Source organism: Hyperolius riggenbachi, chromosome 1 (genome assembly GCF_040937935.1).
Source record: "Hyperolius riggenbachi isolate aHypRig1 chromosome 1, aHypRig1.pri, whole genome shotgun sequence".
Taxonomy (NCBI): domain Eukaryota; kingdom Metazoa; phylum Chordata; class Amphibia; order Anura; family Hyperoliidae; genus Hyperolius; species Hyperolius riggenbachi.
The window spans coordinates 181,589,154-181,612,940 of NC_090646.1; the positions used below are offsets into that span (position 1 = coordinate 181,589,154).

Below are 23,787 nucleotides of genomic sequence, written 5' to 3' on the forward strand. Positions count from 1 at the left end.
GAGATTTTTTAGAAGTAGAAAAAAGTAGACTAAAAACTGTCTTGTTGTCAAAGTACAACCTCCAATAAAACAATATTTCCTGGTATTTCATATTTAGCCTAGGTACTGGAGGTTTTCCAGCGCCAAGGATAAATGCTGTGACTTTTGGGAAAGTTTTTTTTAACTAGCTGGCGTAGCTTTCCGTTTCTCAGTATTGTCAGATACTACTTTTCTGATCTACAGTATACTATCTAGCTCAAATACTGCAGACCACCAAGTAGGAAAGATATATTGTAGCGTTTTCAGTTCCTGGTTCCTAGTATTTACTACCCAGTGCAACTAACCGAGGCTTGGTAGCATTGGGGGATAAATAACTTTGCAATACTGAAAGATTCGGCATTCTGATAACATCTAATCCAGGTATTAAACACTTTCCAGCCCAGTGGATAAATTACTAACCAGAGACTTTCTAGCAGTTATGAAACATCAAGCTGAAGACTGCATTGTGTATAATACTTTTTATAGCATTTTAGTGTTTGTTTTGTGTATATTATACAATATAAATACACTTGTAAATGCCTTAGTTGTCCAGGTCATAGACAGCAGGCCCTTATGCAATTAATTTTTTAGGAGATAATTTTTACAGCATTTTACAATAGCAAAAGTACCCTAAAGTTGGTGAAAAAGTACTATCAAATTTATTTTGAGTTTTCTTGCTTGCTGGTGGCTTAAAAGGCATTTTATGACAACTTGTGAAAATATCACCTAGGAGAAAACTCGGGTGAAAAAGTTAATTGCATATGGCCCTAATGTTTCAATACTGAACAATACTTCTATATAGGAGGGTTTGGTTGTCCACTTATGGCTCTTTTTTAAGCATTTTTTAAGTTAAGTTCTTCTTAGGGCCCCTATGAATTTGTGGCAGCATGGGATTCTGAGATGCACATCAGCATTTGTACCAATGCAAGTATGTATAGGATTCATGCGGGATGCGAAAAAATGCTGCTGACCATCTGTTTTTTACCACCACACACGCCAATTCAGAAGCTCCCTACTAATGTCAATAGACTGTGATTCCCTGTCTGAATTTGTTTGGGGGGGAATCTCAACAAATCAAGCATTTTGGAAACAAGCCCTTACAGTTTTCACATGTGTTTCAAAGCAGGGGTGCTCATCAAAGGGTCTTTGATGAGCACCCCTGCTTTGAAACACATGTGATTGTGTCAATCATACTTTTACAAAATTTCCTAATCTATGTAGCAGAAAGGTAAACAGAGTGAATGCAGTTTGGATGGATATTTTAGGTAGCCCCTTTTATTACACAAAATTGGTAAGATTGTACAATCAAGATTGTATCATTAACCTCCTTAGCGGTAATCACGAGTTCAGTTTGGGGTGGAAAAAAAACAAGCCAGGAGCGGTAACCTCATGATGAACTCGTGGTAGCTGCCGGGAGATCCAGATGTCGGCTGCCATTCTCCCTCTTCTCCGAGGCTCTGCTTCCCCCTGGTGAGATTGCTGTGTGTCGTCATGACGACAGCTGGCAATCTCACCATAGGGTTACAGCGCCACCCGGACGACGGAGGAAAAACTGAAGCGCTGGATCCCAGTGAGGTGGGTGAGCGCTGGGGCTGCTGAACGCTCTAGCAGCATGATTTTTCCAGGTTTTAGGATCTAAAAGCAGGCAAAAAAAAATAAAATTTTTTAAATTGCACCGCTTTTAGACACAAATCCGGAAAGAATCTAACGCCATGGGGGTTAATGGAGACCTTCAGTAATCACTCTTCACAAGCCAATAAGAGTCACATGACATTGTCACATTCCAAAAACAATTTCATGCATAGGAACTGCATGTAGATGGATAAGTGGGAATGGGTTCTCTCCGTGTTCTCTTCACTGGTGACCCCAGGAAACAAGTAGGAGAGGAGATTAGCACATCAGTACAATGATTTTTCACTCTAAACCTATTTACAAAACGATTTTATGACAACATATACATACTACTAATGCAGACGATTTGAAAAAAAAAAAAAAAAAAAGTACCTAAGAATTATAAGTGAGGTAACTTTTCTGTAATCTACAGGTGCAAAGACTATCCCAACTTGCCGACATTCCCAAGGTGATAAGACCAACTCAACAACTTCGCTACTGCACTCAGTATCGTCCTGTAACGAAAAACAGTTTACTTACCAAAACTTTTTTGAAAGAAGCCCAACAATAAATAGTACAATCTATATGAAAGAGAAAAATTTACAAAATGAAAAAAAAAAAAAGAGATTTCATTTTTGTATATGTTGAAACAGAAATTTATAATGGTACTTACATGCAAAAGTGCAAGGAATTACCACAGAGATTGGTCAATTCCGAGTTGATGCAGGATTAAAGAGAGCTCGAGGTGGGTTCAATAAATTACAAAAAAAAAAAAGTAGGCTACCTGATCCGGGGACTGAGCAGATCAGGTAGCCGCAAAAACCGCCGCTCCCTTGGGCCGCAATAACCCACTTTCATGACCTCTGGGACACGACGCTGCAAGGAGAGACACTGTGTCTCAAAGCGTACAGGGAGGCAGGGGGTGTGGCCAAGAAGAGAGAGTTGCCCAACGGCAGGAACATCCCTGGCGGGCATTTTGAACAGGTAATTCCTCTCCCCTCCGTTTACCTCCGAGATAACTACAAATATTGTCGCTAATCTCAGGGGCTATAGCGCGGCGGGGGTGGGTCAGAGATCAGCGCTGTGGGGACACAAAAGCATGTCTTGAGGCAGAGAACATGCCTGTGTCCCATCTGCTCCCCCAACCCCCCCCCCCTCCTCCCCCCCCCCAAGAATCACCTCAGGTTCTCTTTAAGAAATGTTTAATAAAAATGCTTGCAGCTTGAAAAGAAACTAGGTTTGGCTTCAACTAGTCCATATTCAAGCTGCATATCTTATACAATAAAATCCCCTGTCGCTGCGTCCAGCTGTCCCTGTTTTTTGCTATTGCGCATGTGCGCAGTAACGGACAGCTGGACAAGATCAGGGAGGGAGGCGGGCGAGAGAGGTGGGCGAGGAGTGCGCGGCGGTTGCGTGGGCATGCACACTGGCGGCGGCAGAACGAAAAAAAAAAAAAAAAAAGACTTGGGTCTACTAGCATTGGCATAAATGCTGCATAATCTTGCATCAAATCTGATTTTTTTTTCCATCTCACTGACAATCTATATTAACATGTCGATGTCACAAAACACAACGCTGCTTACATCTGAAAAAGTGGCGGCAAAACACCTATAAAGTATAGTTATGTAACTTTAGCCTAAACCATATTAAGAAAAATCTGCTCACTGTTTTCAAGAATAAAACACCACACACACACTAGGCCTCAACGATTTTAGGAAAAAATTGAATTGAGCGATTTCTGTCTGAAATTGCGATTTCTATTCGATTCACGATTTCCTTCAAATCAAGCTTAGTTCCCCTCTCTGTGCCTGTTTATTCCCCCTTTGTCTCCCTGTCTCTCCTTGTGCCCCCTTTGCCTCTTCATGCCTTCTCTGGGTCTCTCATTTGCCCCCTTTGTTTCTCTGTGCCCACTCTGTTTCTCTCTGTGCCCCCTCTGTGTCTCTCTCTGTGCCTCCTCTGTCCCCCAAGCTGCATCAGTTCTGGACATAGTTTCCAGCACGAGTCCAGCGATGCCCGTCTATCCACTTCGCCTCCTGTTTTGCCAAGCACAAGAGCCGGCAGAGGGCGACAGAGGACGCAAGGTATGTCTAACGCTGTGAGCTGCACGCTCTGGGACTTTGGGAAAGTTTGAAGGCGCTTCTTCAAACTTCCCCATGTGGAAATGACGTGATTGCGATATTCGCCGCTTTGACGATTCTGAAATTGTGACCTTGGTGATCACGATTTCGATTTAAATTCGATTTATCTTTCAGGCCTAACACACACACACACACCCACCCACCAACACGCACACCCACCAACACACACACCCACCAACACACACACACCCACCCACCAACACACACACCCACCCACCAACACCCACACAACCACACACACACACACACACACACACACACACACACGCACGCACGCACGCACGCACGCACGCACGCACGCACGCACGCACGCACGCACGCACACACGCACGCACGCACGCACACACGCACGCACGCACGCACGCACGCACGCACGCACGCACACACGCACGCACGCACACCAACACGCACGCACATGCACACACACACACACACACTTTTCGTCTGCTATGTTTTCAAATGATTTTAAGAAGTGTTTGTGAGAATTAAACCACAGTGAATTTCACTTCTATATTGCTTTACTTTTATAGATGCAAATTTGGATATTTATTTAGGGCTTATAACTTTACAATGCTATCAAAACTCTTAATTGGCTGCTTACTTCATAAATATTACAAAGGTTTCTGGGGTAAACACAGTAGTCTGCAGGATATGCATGCTGTGTCTCCTGCATAGTAGTGTTATACTGGGAACATTTTACTGTGTCTCATACCTCCAAATATTCTGCAGGGGCCCAGGGGAGCAGTATTAGGTATGGAGGCCTATCACTGGCTCTAGGCCCTGCACCATCACCCGCCCCCTCAACCTTCTAATCACAAATGTACAGTCCTGTCTGAAAATTGATACAAATTACAACCGGGCGTCCATGTTGGAGTCGATCAAAGTGATCAAATCTGCTGGGGGGTGGATAAATATTGCATAGTGTATGGGCACCTTATGTCATACTAGAATGAAAATATGGCCCAGCACTGTTAAACAGAACATTAAAAAAAACTGATTAACCACTTTTTCCACTGCTACAGTATATCTAAGTCATTTGTGGCACCCTCCGAGCCACCATGACGTAGATATACCGATTTAGCTTGAAGCCCTGCTGTGCACGATCCGGTGCGCTTCAGAGCACTGTCAGCTGCATTACTAATTGGTGAAAGGGAACATGTTCCTTAGTAGCCAATTAGTTCACCCCCCTCCCATGAACGATAGCTACAGTAGTCAACTGCAGCAATCCTTCATCTATCCCCCTCCGTGAACAAATCATTAAAAAAAAATAAATCCACCAGCATGCAGTCTCTCTCACCTTACCGCATTACTGCGACTATCCTGACGCCGAGCCTCCAATCCCCGCTCTGCATTCAGCTGAGTATTGCCGACTACCCGGGTCCCAGCTTGATGACGTCATCAAGCCGGGACCCGGGTAACCGGCATTACGCAGCTGACTGCAGAGCGGGGATCGGAGGCTCGGGCTTCAGGACAGTCGCAGGAATGCGGTAAGGTGAGAGAGGCTGCATGCTGGTGGATTTTATTTTAATGATATGTGCAAGAAGGGGGCTGCCTGGTGGTGGTGGTGGAGGGCATCTGGCTATTAATTCCAGGTGGGGTTGGGGGGGGGGGGGGGGGGGTCATAACCAAATACTAGAAAAATACAAAAAAAAAAAAAAGATACATCCTATAAGCAGAATACTGAACCTCCACTCCTGCTTGGAATGTTCACAGTATTCAACATTAAGTATCCTACCTTACAAAGTAAATACATTACCTGTTCATTGCATTCTCTTTGTAGCTTGAACTCTGCAGTTGTGAGATCGATCTCCTGTTCATTTACACCATACCTAAAAAAAAGAAAAAAAGAAGAAAAAAAAAGCAGCATTTTAGAGAGGTTTTACTGAAGCTTACAAACAATATACCAAAGTGAAATGTAATCTTGGGTGGCCATGATGAATTGTCTGCAGTCCTGAAGGGTGCTAGGGGCCCACTTATCAGGACAGGAGGAAGTATCTGAAGACAATTTTTGTAGAACCCTGATTGGCAGTTTTAGATCATCTTATTTATAAAAGCAAGAACCGATCTTGTTCCTTGGTGAACAAGCTTCAAAAAGCGGAGAATAGAGGTACCATAATATCTCTTAGGGCTCATTTCCATACAGCATGCTTTTATGAGCGCTTATGAAAATGCAATTGAAGAGACAGCAGACAGTGCATAGACTGCACTGTCTGCCATTTCAAATCATACGTGGCAATTCAACACTGAATTGCCACATAGTTGCCTGCTGCCACGAGTGACGCGCGATGCATGGAAACAAGCCCTAAACCGGCAAACAGAAGCCTCACCCCTTTGTGTTGATAATGGCAATCTGTCTGTCCTAGTAGCAACCACCGTTTCAGAAGTTACATATTGCCCACTCAATTTAACTGCACCTGTGTACCAATACTTTCTAATGAGGCAAAACAAACACCGTTCTCTATGAATTCCTATGCTGTTGCCACTATGGAGGTGACCACCACCATGGAGTCCTTAAAAAGTGGTGACACCACTTAAAGGAAAAAAAAAAAAAAAAAAGATTGGGTAAAAAGTCCCAGTAAGGGTTCAGACGCACTATAATTGCTTTTCTGAGCGCTTTTGGGACTCCAATTTACGTGCATTAAAATTTTACCGCGATTTTTAATGTAAGTCAATGGGAGCATTATTTAAAAAGCTCAAAGAATCCTCAGATGCCCAAAGCGCTCAGAAAAGCGCTAATAGTGTGTCTGAACCCTAACAGATTCTTTCTATGTTATTAAAGGGCATCTGAAGTGAGAGGGATATGGAGGGTGCTATACATATTTCCTTTTAAGCAATACCAGGCGCCCAGCTGTCCTGCTGATCCTCTGTCTCTAATACTTTTAGCCATAGACCCTGAACAAGCATACATCAGATCAGGTGCTCTGACATTTCTGTCAAATCTGACCAGATCAGCTGCATGCTTGTTTCTGGTGTGATTCAGACACTACTGCAGCCAAACAGATCAGCAGGGCTGCTAGGCAACTGGTATTGTTTAAAAAGAAATAAATATGGCAGCCTCCATATGCTTCTCAATTCAGGTTCCCTTTAAAGGTATTACCTAACCAATTTTTGTTGTTATGTTTTCAGAAGCAGCGGCCAAGCTGAAATCTTTGCTGTTGATGGCCACTTTTATAAATGTTGCAATCAGAAAGGTGCTGTTATCTCACTATTATAAATGCGAAAGTTTGGAAGTTTGTTAATCACGAAACAATGGCTGAACGGATTTGAATGAAATTTAGCACACACAGTACATTACCTGGAACACCACATAGGATATCGGTTATCCCCATAACTAAAAAGTGGGCGGAGACAAATGCAAATAAATGGCAGCCATTCTTTCACGGTTATTGGTAGGGTTCTCAAACTTTGCACAGTTGGTCACTGGGTGACTGAGATTTATATTCAGAAAAGTGGGTGAAGCCTACAAAAGATAATTAAAATTCACCTATTGACTTTCAAGGGGGATATTTAACCATTTCACCCGCAGGGATTTTTCACCTTATGCATCAGAGCAATTTTCACCTCCCATTCATTCGCTAATAACTTTATCACTAATTATCACAATTTATTGATCTATATCTTGTTTTTTCCGCCACTAATTAGGCTTTCTTTGGGTGGTACATTTTGCTAAGAATTATTTTTTTATAAATGCATTTTAACAGGATTCATAAGAAAAAAAATGGAAAAAAATCATTATTTCTCAGTTTTCGGCCATTATAGCTTTAAAATAATCCACGCTACCATAATTAAAACCTATGTATTTTATTTGCCCGTTTATCTCGGTTATGACACCATTTAAATTTTGTCCCTATCACAATGTATGGCGCGAATATTTTATTTGCAAATAAAGGTGACTTTTTTCAGTTTTGCGTCCATCACTATTTACAAGCTTATAATTTAAAAAAATTTCGTAGTATACCCCCCTTTAAATGCATATTTAAAAAGTTCAGACCCTTAGGTAACTATTTTTTTTTTTTATTGTCTTTTTTTCCATTAATAATTTTATTTGGGTAATATTTTGGTGTTGGAAATAAACAGTTAATTTTTAATGTCATATGTGATAAATTGTAATGTAAAAAATATGTAGATGTAGTTTTACTATTTGGCCACAAGATGGCCAATTGAGTTTTTTTTCCCTCCTTGTGCTTCTCGCTAAGCGGAAGCACAAGGGGGACGCGGAAAATGTTACGTTCAGAAAGACTGAAGCCTCTAGTAAGAGCGCTTCGGTTTTTCTGCTGGGGACATGGATCAGTGATCGGGAACCATATTCCCGTTCACTGATCCCAGGGCTGCCGGGGGACAGCGCGGGAGCGCGCCGTAGCGTGACACCGCAGCAGAGCAGCCGCCCGGACATGAGCTTCAAGTCCGGGCGGCAGAAATGGTCAATTGTTGCCTTTCTTACACTGTTAATGGCCCAAGTCTCAAACCTGGTGCAGTTGGTCATTGGGTGACTGGGGTTCAAATTCAGAAAAGGGGGTGGCACCACAAACACACAATCAGATTTGTTTCATTTCAAAGCACATTATTGATGCCAAAGACCACAAAGCTCACAAACTAGGTCATTGAGTAATTGTGTGTCAGGGTAAGAAAAAGTGGGAAAGCCAACATCAGCCAAATATATACCCCTTATAAATATTGTCATTTTTCTGGTGCACATTCTAGTCTCCCCTTTATAAACCGTTCCCTCTAACATTTTTCCCCAGCCAGAGCCCAGCTATCATGCAGGTAATACTCATACCATTTACTGAGAAGGCTCAGAGCAGCTTGAGGGTTGGGATAATGAGAAAGAGGTAGCAGTTGCACTGTAACTGGGAAAGGTGAGGGGTTCTTCAGTGTAACATATTTCACCTAAAAACATACAAAGAAAAAAAAAAAAAGTGTAAAAAAAACCACAGAGAAACATATACCCAAATGGTTTCAATGGTAACCTAAACACGACTGTTACGGGATAAACAAAGCTACAAAGTGTCCGTAGTCCTGGCATTGAACACAACGTTGCAGTGCAATTACCGAGGTATTGCTTAGTGCAGTTGCAGTGAAGTTCACAACAAGGTTTGGCTCAGCAATTAACTGCGGCAGGAAGACTTGGGGTCTGTCCATTTCCTTCTTGTGTTGTGTAGTGCTGCCATTTTCCACGCTCTTTCTTCTGTACACGAAAACAAAATACATAACAGTTTATCTAAAATCCGGAAATGCATTTGCACGCATTTCATCTTTTATGTTTAAGCAGAACTATAGATCCATCACAGCTCAGATTCTTACCTGCACATTTCACCGTCTTGCATCTTCTGGTACTTTGCATAGAGTTCAGAGCCTAAATCGTAGTCTACACTCCAAGCAGACATTCCCAGAGAGAGACTGTACTGCCAGCGCACACTTTCTTCTTAAGAAACAAAAGAAATATGTATTTAAAGGGTACCTGAAGTGAAATAAATCAATAAAATTGAATACTTATTTCAGTAGTGGGAAGCCTATATATATACTCCAGATGCTTCCCCCATTCTCCTCAACACCATAAATCCAGCGCTGGCACCCTCTGAACATATTTGACAAAAGCTTGTTGAATTTGCTCCCGCAGCCACACTGCAGGTGCACTTATGGCCTGTGCAGTAGCATGGAGCCACTTGTGCATGGCTTTTTCCTCCATGCACAAGCGGCTCTGAGCTACTACACAGGCACGGGCTGTACTTGCGCCTGCGCAGTGTGTGAGTCCTCATACATAGATGGAAGCATGGCTTCAAAGAATAACAGGGTACCAATAAGCAGCAGTAGGGTGGAGGCGGATCAGAGAAGCCTCTAAATCAGGGGTGTCAAAGTCAATCACGTAAGGGGCCAAACTCTAAAACATAGCCTTAAGGCCCATACACACGTCGGATTTCCGCGAACGATGGGTAGTCTGAACGTCCCGTCGTTCCTCCATTAAATCGGGCGTGTGTACAGACTGTCGTTCGCTTGATAAGAGTGAGTTTGAGCGATCTGCCCGGCGGATCGCTCAAACTCACTCTTATCAAGCGACCGACAGTCTGTGCACACGCCCGATTTAGTGGGCGAACGGCGGGACGTTACGTTCAAACGACCCGTCGTTCGCGGAAATCCGACATGTGTATGGGCCCTAAGTCGTGGGCCAAATTGTTTATCAGGATTTAACGTTTATTGAACCATCTCAAACAAAGTGGTATAACTATAGGGGCCTGCTCCTCCCCCTTCTACAGAGTAGCGCAGTGGAACAGTCTAATATTTACTACTCCAGCACTGCTTTAGGTCTCCTCGGGTCTTCCTGACAGCCACACGCGCTATGCTGCATACCTCTTGTTCCTGAGACATGTCACATGTGACTTTTAAAAAGAACAGAAGAGACTGCTCTGCTGCACCACTTAGCTATGTGGGGAGATGGTGTTTGGGAGGAAGGTGGGTGTGCTTATTTTACCAGCCCCAGGGCGGCGGGGGGGGCGTATCTAGAGGGGTGCAGGCATGGCTTGTGCCATGGGCGCCTCCTCCTCCTTCATGCTTCACCACCATACTGAGAGATGCCTCTCAGGCATTTGTACCTGCTCTTATACTGGAGGACATCTCTCACTACCTATACTGGGGGAGGGTCTACTTCTACTGGGAGACAACTGCCAAATCTATACTGGGGGGGGGGGGGGGGTTACTTATACTGAGTGGAACCTCTTATTACCTATACTGAGGGACTACTTATACTGGGGGGATACCTCTTACCTCTTATGCTAAAGAAGGCTACTTATACTGGGGAGACATCTCTAACTACATATACTGGGAGGGCAACGTAACCATGGGTCTACTTATACTGGGTGAACTACCTCTGGCTACCTATATTATGGTGCTACCTCTGGTTACTTTTACTTGGGGGTTAACTCTAGCAACCTATACTGGGGAGACTTGTATCATTGCAAGAAAAGAAGCTGTTATTATGGGGCAAGGTGGTCTGATGGGGGGCGCAATTTCAGTGTTTGCCATAGGCGCTATGTCACCCAGATACGCCCCTGGCCTCAAGCCTATTTTGTTATGGGGGGGGGGGAGGCTTCTCTGGATGGGAAGGCAGTGTGCTGTTCTTTTAAAAATTATGCACATTTGAAGCTCTCGAGGGCCACATAAAATGGCAAGGAGGGCCGCCTTCGGCCCGTGGGCCTTGCGCTTTACACCCGTGCACTAGATGGTCCAGAGGCTTTCCTCTACTGAAGTAAGTATCTAAGCTTTTCCTTTTTTCCTCCACAGGTTTGCTTTAACATAAGAAACCACCTACTCAGATTACTCTGCTGCAGACAGTGAATACTGCATATGGACCTCAGGCCAAAAACTCTGAGGCAGGGAACACACTTTTTTCGTGCACATTTTCTGCACAGAAAGACTGAGAACTCATGTTAATCAACGGCTTGTTCACACTTAATACGTTTTTCGCACACAGAAAAAAAAAACTGACATTCTGCATGAGGAGTCTGCACATTGTCAGTTTTCTCACTCAGTGTGCAGAAAAAGAATGCAGAAAACCGAAAGACAAGTGTGTTCCCTGCCTAAAGTGAAGATTACATTATTTACTGGCTAGCTGTACAGAATAGAACAGACTGCTTTTAAAACCGTTAAGGTTTCTTCAATGTAGCAGGAAAACAACCAAAAGCAAAAGCCTCAAGGTTTCAAAAGCTTACATTTTCAATATGTTAAACTTTCCAATTAATATCAAAATACCTGTATCAAAGTTTTTGCTTTAATCACTATTCTGCTAGGTTTTTCACAGGAATGTCTAGTCTGCCATCAATGAAAATAAAGTCTAAAAATCCATTTACAACAATTCTGAAATAAATGAATAGCTAATGAGTCTAAGGAAGTATTCACACTGCAGGGTTTATGGCCATGGATGGTGACATTGTATATTTAGGAATGGAACAACTGCTTAGACAAGTCCATTGCATTGGGCATGGCATAACAGCATTGCGATTATCACATGTGCACAGGATCCGTTGACCTATACAGTGGTCCATTCTGTGAAATGGAGCATTTTGGCTCATAGTGTAAACAGATCCTATTTGACCCCATGATCTTCTAAACAGCCTTCAAAAGATCATGCCATCTTCTAACCCAAGCCAGGTCTCGTCAGTGTGGGTGCATATTGATTGCGAGCTTTCCTATCTCAGGTACATAGGTTAGTAAAAGTTATAACCCCAAGAAAGACCTGCCGATCAGGAATGAGACACTAAACTAAATATTAGATGCTTGGAAAACGATGCAGAACCCACACTAACAGCACTGTGCACTGAATAGTAGTAACGTACAATGAGCTTACAGTAAGCATCCAACACATGCAGATGATTCTTTGCTCGGTTCAAATAACCAGGGTAAGACTGATTATTATTATTATTATTGATTTATAAAGCGCCAACATATTCCGTGGCGCTGTACAAAGTAAGAAATATGGGGTACATAATACAGACAATGGTGTACACTAATATACAAGATACATAATTATGGTGGAAGACAACTACCTTTTACTGCTTTACTCATTCTATAACTCAGCATCTCTAAATACAAGATGTTCCTAATACTGCTTATATGGATATTACTGATACAGTACTATTTCCTACAGACTAATGCTAACGAAATACAAAACAAAGAGACATTTACCAGATGATAAGTGCCTGATGATGGGGTGAACTCCACACTGCGCAAATGTTTTTACATGCTGGTTCCTAGACTGAAATCAAAATTGACAAAAGCAAAACATTAATGTGTTTCTGAAGTACTGTAACGGGGAAAAAACAAATCACATCAATATCTTATGTGGCTACCCTTAGGACATGTTCACAGTGACCATTGGGTTCCCTGTAACAACAAGAACATAACAGATCGGGAAAGCTGCTCTGCACGTTATGATCATGCTGCGAAAGGTACAGTAAAGCATACAGTCAACGGAAAGTATGCTTCACTTCTACTGTTAATTTTTACCAATAACTGCACGTGTTCCCATACCGCAGCCCATTATAACGCAACACACCCGCCGCACTGTGAATGTTGCATAAGTGGTGCATTGCAGTGCGGTAAGCCGCGGTACAAAGCTTTGCGGCCCATTGTGCCTCAACGCACCACTGAAAACAAGACCTTAGTGTGCAAAACAGCAGCAATTCTCTGTGGAACACTTGCACATACAGAGGCAAAAGGAACCAGAAGGGACAGTGATACCGAGGCTGCCATTTTCATTACCTGATCATCAGATTTGTATGCTCACCTCTGGGCAAGTGACTGAAGTTAGAGCACCAGCACAGAAGTCAGGCACCTGGCATTGTTTACTAGAGAGTAAAGATGCACGCGTGCGTTCGCGTACACATACACACAAAAAACCCACATGCAGATCGCTTTTTTTTTAGTCTATGAATTTCTTCTGCCCTGTGCGACTCTTCAGGGCCAATTTGTCCCGCCCCCCGGTGACGTCAGACCGCAATGATTGGCCGCCGGGTCCCCAGAACAAGAGCGGGGCTATGGGGATCCCAGTGGCCACCGAAACACATGGACAGGCCGGGGAGAGCAAGAGGGAGATGCTGGAGTCCCACTGTGCAGCAGTGATCGCGCGCGGTAGGCCTGAACGATTTTAGGAAAAGATTGAATTGCACGATTTCTGTCAGAAATTGCGATTTCGATTCAATTCACGATTTTCTTCAAAATCAAGCTTAAGGTGGCCACACACCATACAATTTTTTTTTAAATAGCTGTTCAATTTAAGAATTGCAATCAATTTTTCTGACGGAATTGTAAGATTTCAAAAATATGACCAACGTACCACACACCTATGTTCAATTTTTCCTCAATTATGATAAAAATGATTGGAAACTGAGAAAATTGCTAGGGTGTGTATATTAATAAATTGACAATCCAACACACACCATACAGTCTTTAGTAGAAATTGAATAGAAATATCTGGCATTCCGGATTGATTTAAATAGAATAAACCAGAAAATCCAATCGGATTTTTCAATCGAATTAAAAAAAAGCTTTTGATTTTTGAGAGAGATACGATCGTTTTTATGGAACTGCTGTAAAATCGGATCATTTTAATGTATCGTGTGTGGCCACCTTTTAAGCATGTGCCTCTTCGTCTGCGCAAAGGAGGCGGAGCATTAAAAAATTAGACCAAATCGAGGGGGTGGGGAGTTATCATGCCACTGTCCCTTGATTTATTTGGGATAAAAGTCATGGCACAATGGCGGTGGGGATGGTTAACTTCAGGTGTGGGATAGGTAGCGTAAAGGTAAGGGGTGGGGTGTTGCGCTGATATACACACACACACACACACACACACACACACACACACACACACACACACACACACACACACACCTCCAGCAATCACTGATACACACCGTCATGACAAAGTCAGGTCCGGTGGAATAGCGTTGAAAACCGCCACTGTGGCGATCACGGAATCGTCGTTTCCGTGATCGCGATTTCGATATTAAAACGATAAATCGTTCAGGCCTAGCGCGAGGGACTCCTAAACAGCCAAGAATTCCCTAGCCCGACCTGAGCTTGGGCTTACCGCTGGCAGCTCATTTTTCCTACCCAAAGCTCAGGTCGGGCTTACCGCCAGGGAGGTTAAAGAGGCTCTGTATTGAAATAAAGTTCCCCTGGGGGTTACTCACCTTGGTAGGGGGAAGCCTCTGAATCCTATCGAGACTTCCCTCGTCCTCCTGTGTCCCCACGGTGGTCTAGCTGCAGCCCACTGAATGCACAGCCGACAATTTGTCAGGCTGTGCAATACTTACCTTTCCCCTGGTCCAGCGGGGACGCTGTTGTGGCTCTCGGCCTGGAAATAGCAGATCTCAGTCGGGTCCGCTCTACTGCGCAGGAGACTTGCACCTGTGCAGTAGAGCGGACCCGACTGGATCAGCTTTCCGAGCAGAGAGCTGCTACTGCACCTGCGCTGGAACCGGGAAGGAAAATCTTTACATCCCCCACCGTTCAGGGAGCTCTATCGCTGCTGCCGTGGGCCGGAGAAGGACAGGGGAAGAGGCGAGTACCCCCCAGCGGCATTCATCATTACAGATCCTCTTTAAAGAGCAACTGTCGGGCATAAAATCAATTCTTTATTTTTATCTGGTAAACAAGTAATAAGGAAGCTAATCAGGCAATCCAAAAGTTAAAATCACTATTACTTTTTTTGTTGATAAATTATCATTCCCCAGTTTACATGACTCATTTGGTACACAGAAAATTTGATACACAAACGAGAAGTTACAGGGCATGCTGAGTTGTCTTTTTTGCTTACCTACTTCCCCTCAGACTTAACTAATGCAGCCCAATTGGCTGAAGCCTCTTTCCCTCCTGTTTTCCCCTCCCACACCTCTGTTCCTCTCCGATTGGCCAAAATTTCTCGGGCTGAAACAATGCACTTTCCATAGTGAAGGGTGGGCAAATCAGGCAGAGGAGACTAAGGGCGGACTCGGACTGGCTTCAAAATAGCCACAGTAAATATGGAAACTGTCTAGAATAGGATTCTCTAATTTTCCTTTATAAAATTCACAGGAATCATAACGTAGACAGTGCAATACATGTGCAAAAAAGAAGTCGGACTCCGGCACACTCCTTGATTTTCTTCTTTATTGAGCCACGATACTCGGTACAAACATACGCCCCCTGTCAACAGCTGTTTCGCGTGCGGACACGTGTCCACAGGACACACGCCTCCTCAGGATACATGTTATGTAAGTAGAGCAAGTATTTATCTACATTTTTTTTTTCCTGAGATAGTATGGCTGACAGCTCCTCTTTAAAAGGAAATAAACATGGCAGCCTCCATTAACCTCTCACTACTGGGTCACATTAAATAATTATATTGTAAAGTTTATCAATCGAAAGTCTAATAGGGCAAGTCGGAAGATCACCATGCATTGGGGGTGGGGCAGGAGCAATTGGGGGGGTGGGGCAGGACCAATTGGGGGGGGGGGGGTGTCGATGGCCCATAAATGTTGCACTGCATCAAGAAGTACAAGCCTTGCAGTTCAAACGGATGCTTGTTTGTTTTATGCTGAATCAAAAGTGAGCTTGCAGTGTATGGAACAAAAAAAAAACAATCACTACCTGTTCGAATCGAATCTTTAACAAATCATAAACTTTTCCAGGGTATGAGAACTTATGAGCAACTGTATATTAACGATATTAAACTACCAATTACTTTGTCCAAAAAGGTGGTAGGGGGAAGGATGCTTAAGCACATAAAATAGGACAAAAACTACTCACCAAGGAAAAGGCATAGTGGATCAGCACTGGAACCTCAAAAGTGACTCCTAATGTTGTGGCTATCATAATGTTGGTCAAATAATGTAATGGTAATTCTTTGGCTTGGATTTTCCATGTAAAAATATTCCAGCAGCCAGGAGGTAAAGCAAGTAAGTGGGTGAAATTAAGGATCTGCACGATGAAAAACATTGTTATTAAAGCTTTTTTTTTTCTTTTATAGCTTTAAAGATACTTGTCATTCATATCCAAACATGTTAAATCTTGCCATCAATAGATATGATAGAAGTATCAAAGCATTGCTGCATATTTACTACAGTTAACCTGCCTTCAATACATCACATTTTTGAGTCCAATAAAAAACTTATCCTAGCTCTAACTTGCACCGAAGCAGCTGGAAATGGTTTCTTGCTTCCCAGCTGCTCTCTGATTATCTCATATACAATACAGCCTTACCACCTCTGCAGCACAAGCTATTGTCTCTTATAGGGCTCTACTGAACCCCATGTTGCCTCTTCATCGGAAGATCTGTAGTGATGGAATATGGAGCTTCAGTCCCGGTGTTAAACAAATGCTAGGCCCAAATGCCACCTGTAGACATGTGTTGGAAGCAAATGCCAAAAGGCAGAGGATTTGGCATTTGCAACTGTCACACACTGGATGGAATTGGGTTGGATGGATCAATTCCTCTCAATCAATACTGATCAGAGAGGAATCTGTTTTGCGACTTGGATCGATCATTTTGCAAGACTCTATAAGCGTATGGCCAGCTTTGAAGTTGTAAATTGATTCACTTCACTCACCCCTCTATTGAAGTGTAAGCATCGCCAAACATGGGGGGGCATAGCGAATTGTACGGACTCATTTTTTGTTATGTAAACAATGGCAGCAATATACTTGTATTCAAAAACAGGACTAAAGTCAGTTTTTCAGGTACAGCATATTACTAATTAAAGCCTATTTAAAGAGAGTGTGAAGTGAATATTTTTTTGATATGTTTACATTTTAACCACTTGATGACCCAGCCTTTACCCCCCCCCTTAAGGACCAGCGTTGATTTTGCTGATCTGTGCTGGGTGGGCTCTACAGCTCCCAGCACAGATCAAACACCAGGCAGAGCGACCAGATCGTCCCCCTTTTTTCCCCACTAGGGGGATGATGTGCTGGGGGGGGTCTGATCGCTCCTGCCTGCGTGTGGCTGGCGGGGGGGGGGCACCTCAAAGCCCCCTCCACCGCAGGATTCCCCCTCTCCCTCTCCTCCTTCCCTTCCTTCCCCGGAGATCGGAGGCTGCACAGGAACGGATCTGTCCTGTGCAGCCTCTAACAGGCTCCTGCCTGTCATGTGACAGCGATCCCCGGCCGCTGATTGGCCGGGGATCGCTGATCTGGTACAACGCTGCTACTGTTAGCAGCGTTGTACAAATGTAAACAAAGCGGATTATTTCCACTTGTGTTTACATTTAGCCTGCGAGCCGCGATTGGCGGCCCGCAGGCTATTCACGGAGTCCCCCAGCTGTGAATTGACAGGGAGCGGCTGCTTCCTGATTAATTAGCCTGCAGCCGGCGGCGCAGATCTGCGTCGCTGGTCCTGCAGCTGCCACTTTGCCGACGCGCGGTATGAGTGCGCGGTCGGCAAGTGGTTAATTCGCTTCAGAACTCTCATTAGCCACAAACCGCCGCATCCCGGCTGAAAAACGAGGGCTGCAGACCCCCCCAAATACCCGGGGGTTTATCTGGCCGGCGCTTCCTGAAGAGGCAGAGCTCTCTGCTGTAGCTCTGCGTCTTCTCATGTCAATCGCGGCAGATCGCCGCCTCTCCGCGTGGCGATTGACGGCAGCTCATAGCTCTGCCTCTCAGAGCAGCAAAATCCACGACCAAGTTGGTCGTGGATGTTTGCAAAGGGATTTGGGGAGTCTGCAGCACTTGTTTTTCAGCAGGGATGCGGCGGTTTGCAGCTAATGAGACTTCTGAAGCGAATTAATAGGTAAATATAGCAAAAGAAAATTGCTTCAGAGTCTCTAAACAATCTTACTGCTAGGCTGCAAATTTACATTTTTGTGCCACATAACCCATGCTGCAAGAACATTAACTTACGGACCCTGTTCTATAAGGACGTGTGCTGTTAACCACTTGAGGACCGTGGGCTTTCCCCCCCCCCTTAAGGACCAGACCCTTTTTTTCCCATTCAGACCACTGCAGCTTTCACGGTTTATTGCTCGCTCATAAAACCTACCACCTAAATGAATTTTGGCTCCTTTTCTTGTCACTAATAAAGCTTTCTTTTGGTGCTATTTGATTGCTGCTGCGATTTTTACTTTTTATTATATTCATCAAAAAAGACATGAATTTTGTCAAAAAACTGTTTTTAACTTTCTGTGCTGACATTTTTCAAATAAAGTAAAATTTCTGTATACATGCAGCACGAAAAATGTGGACAAACATGTTTTTAATAAAAAAAAAAACCCATTCAGCCTATATTGATTGGTTTGGGTAAAAGTTATAGCGTTTACAAACTATGGTGCAAAAAGTGATTTTTCCCATTTTGAAGCATCTATGACTTTTCTGACCACCTGTCATGTTTCATGAGGGGCTAGAATTCCAGGATAGTATAAATACCCTCCAAATGACCCCATTTTGGAAAGAAGACATCCCAAAGTATTCACTGAGAGGCATAGTGAGTTCATAGAAGATTTTATTTTTTGTCACAAGTTAGTGGAAAATGACACTGTGACAAAAAAGAAAAAAGAAAAAGTTTCCATTTCTGCTAACTTGCGACAAAAAAAAAAAAAAAAGAAATCTGCCACGGACTCACTATGCTCCTCTCTGAATACCTTGAAGTGTCTACTTTCCAAAATGGGGTAATTTGTGGGGTGTTTACTGTCCTGGCATTTTGGGGGGTGCCTAATTGTAAGCACCCCTGTAAAGCCTAAAGGTGCTCATTGGACTTTGGGCCCCTTAGCGCAGTTAGGCTGCAAAAAAGTGCCACACACGTGGTATTGCCGTACTCAGGAGAAGTAGTATAATGTGTTTTGGGGTGTATTTTTACACATACCCATGCAGGTCATGTTTGTTCCAAGACTACTCCTCACGGTTTAGGGCCCCTAAAATGCCAGGGCAGTATAGGAACCCCACTAATGACCCCATTTTAGAAAGAAGACACCCCAAGGTATTCCGTTAGGAGTATGGTGAGTTCATAGAAGATTTTATTTTTTTGTCACAAGTTAGCGGAAATTGATTTTAATTGTTTTTTTTTCACAAAGTGTCATTTTCCGCTAACTTGTGACAAAAAATAAAATCTTCTATGAACTCACCATACTCCTAACAGAATACCTTTGGGTGTCTTCTTTCTAAAATGGAGTCATTTGTGGGGTTCCTATACTGCCCTGGCATTTTAGGGGCCCTAAACCGTGAGGAGTAGTCTTGAAACCAAATGTCGCAAAATGACCTGTGAAATCCTAAAGGTACTCTTTGGACTTTGGGCCCCTTAACATACTTAGGGTGTAAAAACGTGCCACACATGTGGTACCGCCGTACTCAGAAGTAGTATAATGTGTTTTGGGGTGTATTTTTACACATACCCATGCTAAGTGGGAGAAATATCTCTGTAAATGACAATTGTTTGATTTTTTTTTTACACACAATTGTCCATTTACAGAGAGATTTCTCCCACCCAGCATGGGTATGTGTAAAAATACACCCTAAAACCCATTATACTTACTTCTCCTGAGTACGGCGGTACCACATGTGTGACACTTTTTTGCAGCCTAGGTGCGCTAAGGGGCCCAACGTCCTATTCACAGGTCATTTTGAGGCATTGGTTTTCTAGACTACTCCTCACGGTTTAGGGCCCCTAAAATGCCAGGGCAGTATAGAAACCCCACTAGTGACCCCATTTTAGACACCCCAAGGTATTCCGTTAGGTGTATGGCGAGTTCATAGAAGATTTTATTTTTTGTCACAAGTTAGTGAAAAATGACACTTTGTGGAAAAAAAAAATAAAAATCAATTTCCGCTAACTTTTGACAAAAAAAAATCTTCTATGAACTTGTCATACACCTAACAGAATACCTTGGGGTGTCTTTTTTCTAAGATGGGGTCACTTGTGGGGTTCATATACCGCCCTGGCATTTTACGGGCCCAAAACCGTGAGTAGTCTGGAAACCAAATGTCTCAAAATGACTGTTCAGGGGTATAAGCATCTGCAAATTTTGATGACAGGTGGTCTATGAGGGGGCGAATTTTGTGGAACCGGTCATAAGCAGGATGGCCTTTTAGATGACAGGTTGTATTGGGCCTGATCTGATGGATAGGGGTGCTAGGGGGGTGACAGGAGGTGATTGATGGGTGTCTCAGGGGGTGGTTAGAGGGGAAAATAGATGCAATCAATGCACTGTGGAGGTGATCGGAACATGGTCTAAGGGGGATCTGAGGGTTTGGCCGAGTGATCAGGAGCCCACACGGGGCAAATTAGGGCCTGATCTGATGGGTAGGTGTGCTAGGGGGTGACAGAAGGTGATTGATGGGTGTCTCAAGGTGTGATTAGAGGGGGAAATAGATGCAAGCAATGCACTGGCGAGGTGATCAGGGCTGGGGTCTGAGGGCGTTCTGAGGGTGTGGGCGGGTGATTGAGTGCCCTAGGGCCAGATAGGGGTCTAATCTGATGGGTAGCAGTGACAGGGGGTGATTGATGGGTAATTAGTGGGTGTTTAGGGTAGAGAACAGATGTAAACAATGCACTTGGGAGGTGATCTGACGTCGGATCTGCGGGCGATCTATTGGTGTGGGTGGGTGATCAGATTGCCCGCAAGGGGCAGGTTAGGGGCTGATTGATGGGTGATTGACAGGTGATCAGGGGGATAGATGCATACAGTACACGGGGGGGGGGGGGGGGTCTTGGGAGAATCTGAGGGGTGGGGGGTGATCAGGAGGGAGCAGGGGGAAGTTTAGGGCATAAAAAAAATAGCGTTTACAGATAGTGACAGGGAGTGATTGATGGGTGATTAGGGGGCGATTGGGTGCAAACTGTGGTCTGGGGGGTGGGCAGGGGGGGGTCTGAGGGGTGCTGTGGGCGATCAGGGGGCGGGGGGGGGAATCAGTGTGCTTGGGTGCAGACTAGGGTGGCTGCAGCCTGCCCTGGTGGTCCCTCGGACACTGGGACCACCAGGGCAGGAGGCAGCCTGTATAATACACTTTATATGCATTACAAAGTGTATTATACACTTTGTACGCGGCAATCCGGGTGCTAGTAACCCACCGGCGCTTCCGAACGGCCGGCGGGTTACAGCGTGAGGTGGGCGGAGCCAGTCCCCGGCGGAGGATCGCGTCACGAATGACGCGATCACTCCGCCCATGCCCGTACAAGGACCGCCGCCAATTGTATATGCGGCGGTCCTTGCGGGATCCACTTCCCGGCCGCCATATGTACATGCGGCGGTCGGGAAGTGGTTAAAGCACTTTTATCCGGGGTCATATTGAGACTCCCATCATCAGCAATTGGAGACCAATATGTGTGGTATCTGATCTCTCCAATACCTGTAGATCAAAGAGAGGAACTTTTGCAAAAATGTTTCCTGTTCAGCCATATTTAGGTAGCAAGTGGTGGGAAAAGTTACGTAAACTTGAGTTTTAGCACACTAACATTTTAAAATTACTGCCACACCATAATGACACCAAAGCTGTGGCCTTCATTATTGGCACGGCGTTTCTATAGTACTGTATAGTAAACTGGAGAATAAAAGAAAAACTCACCATAGAATATGGCAATATCATTCAATTCTCTTGCTGTGCAAATCCCTTAGGTGTATAAAGAATGGGATTGCCAGTTATTTATTTTTAACCTAATACTACTTACTCCTTGTGATTTATAGGTATATTTAAACAAAACCGGTGACTAATGAAACACTTAAGCTCAACTAAAACCAGTGCAAAATTAGTACTGTATCCATCAAAACGCTGCTGTGACTCAGTCACACATCCTCATGTTGTGTATACTCAATTCATGGTTCATGGTACTACATTTTCGAACTAGAAAATTCCAAGATGACAGGACCATTATGAAAAATTGTGATATGTAAAATAAGTATGTACACATACTTAATAGAAAGTACATTTCTACCAGATTAAAATGCACTTTAATTTTCTTTTTTGTTCCTGCTACTTACAGAAGGGAATTTAAATCTAACTTTGGACTAGTCCATCTTGTGATGGAGGATTTTCAGGATTCCCTTTTTTACAAAAACAATCCCTGGAAAGGAGCTATACAAAGATGTTGGCCAGCCTGCCAGCTCATTTGCACACTATATCGGCAGTTGGACTGAGCAACTGCTTTTCAGTAAATGCTTTCGAAAATAAAGAAAACCATGAAAATCCCTTATGTGAAGATGGACTAATCTAAGACCTGTCAGACTTCTACTGCCTACTGTAAGTGACAGTAACATAAGAGAAAATCATGTTATAGTGCATTTTAATCTGGGAGAAATGTACTTTTTATAAGTAATTTGCACCCATATTTTTAAATTTTTCGTGATAGTGGTCCTTTAAAAATGAAAGAGAATTAAATTGTTAAAAAAAAAAAAAAAAAAAAAAAATGAAAGAGAAGGCAGTCTAAACGAGGTTCATTAAAGATCGAAAAAAGATTACTGATGTCCTGTCTCTACTAAAAAAAATAGTAAAAGTAAAAAACACCTCAATTTATGGTCACACACAGGCATCACAGATTAGTCTTGAGCTTTGTTCTGTGAATCAACTAACAACAACCACCACATAAACAGCTTCTGAATTTCCAAAGAGCTTCCCTACAGCTGCCAATGGAAGCCAAGGCCATATGGCTCCTAGAAAATACTAACTTTTGCTTTCCTACATTTCTATTACATTTTTGACACATTACATTTTCCACACATGGCAAGTGGATGCTACGTGGAATAATTCTTAATTTGCTGCAAAAAAAATTGAAGAAAAACAAACAAAAGCAAACATCCATTCCTGGTTTACTATCACTGACTCAACCAGCAGTTGTCACTATGCTACTGTCTGTAAACAGAGGCCTAGCAATTAATTCAAACATCCTACTCAGAAATATATATATATATATATATATATATATATATATATATATATATATATATATATATATATATATATATATATATACATACACATATATACATATATACACATATACACACATATATACACATATATATATACACATATACACACACATATATACACATATATATATATATATATATACACACACATATATACACATATATACACATATATACACACACACACACACACACACACACACACACACACACACACACACACACACACACACACAGCCTGGCTGTGCAGTCGCGGTAGAAAATGCCTCTAAGAAAATGCCTCTAACTCCACAGTATATGATAGCACTGACTCCTCTAATTTCATTATAGCAATCTTGTTGATTAAAAGTAACATAAAAGACATTTTATCACTGCCAAAGGTAGGTCTTGGTAGGAGTACATGTAGAGGCTTCAGATAGGAATAATGAACATCGATCAGGCCCTAGCCTAGGCAGTCTAACTGTGGGTACATCTAAAGGTGCCTAAAAATGGTACAATTTTTTATTTAAAAAAAATTCGATTAGAGAATTTAGATTTTTCCAACATGTCTGATTGGATAATTTAAAAAAAAAAACAAAAAACGGGATTATCGTTTTTCTGGATCGAAAGAAGATTATTTTCAACTTTCGTTC

General features: G+C 43.1%; 1 protein-coding gene across 2 annotated transcripts in view; it reads right to left on the reverse strand.

Annotated features, from left to right (window-relative positions):
• Positions 1-23,787, reverse strand: part of TMEM131L (transmembrane 131 like) — a 151,203-nt gene that overhangs the window by 37,062 nt on the left and 90,354 nt on the right. The window contains exons 14-20 of one of the 2 annotated variants that reach the window (XM_068278905.1): positions 16,050-16,220; positions 12,444-12,513; positions 9,069-9,186; positions 8,817-8,952; positions 8,545-8,654; positions 5,524-5,596; positions 2,023-2,144 (exon numbers count right to left, since the gene is read on the reverse strand). In XM_068278905.1, coding sequence (XP_068135006.1) covers positions 2,023-2,144; positions 5,524-5,596; positions 8,545-8,654; positions 8,817-8,952; positions 9,069-9,186; positions 12,444-12,513; positions 16,050-16,220 — 800 coding nt within the window. Of the gene's footprint in view, positions 1-2,022; positions 2,145-5,523; positions 5,597-8,544; positions 8,655-8,816; positions 8,953-9,068; positions 9,190-12,443; positions 12,514-16,049; positions 16,221-23,787 lie in introns of both variants that reach the window. The other variant, XM_068278904.1, reaches the window with a different exon arrangement.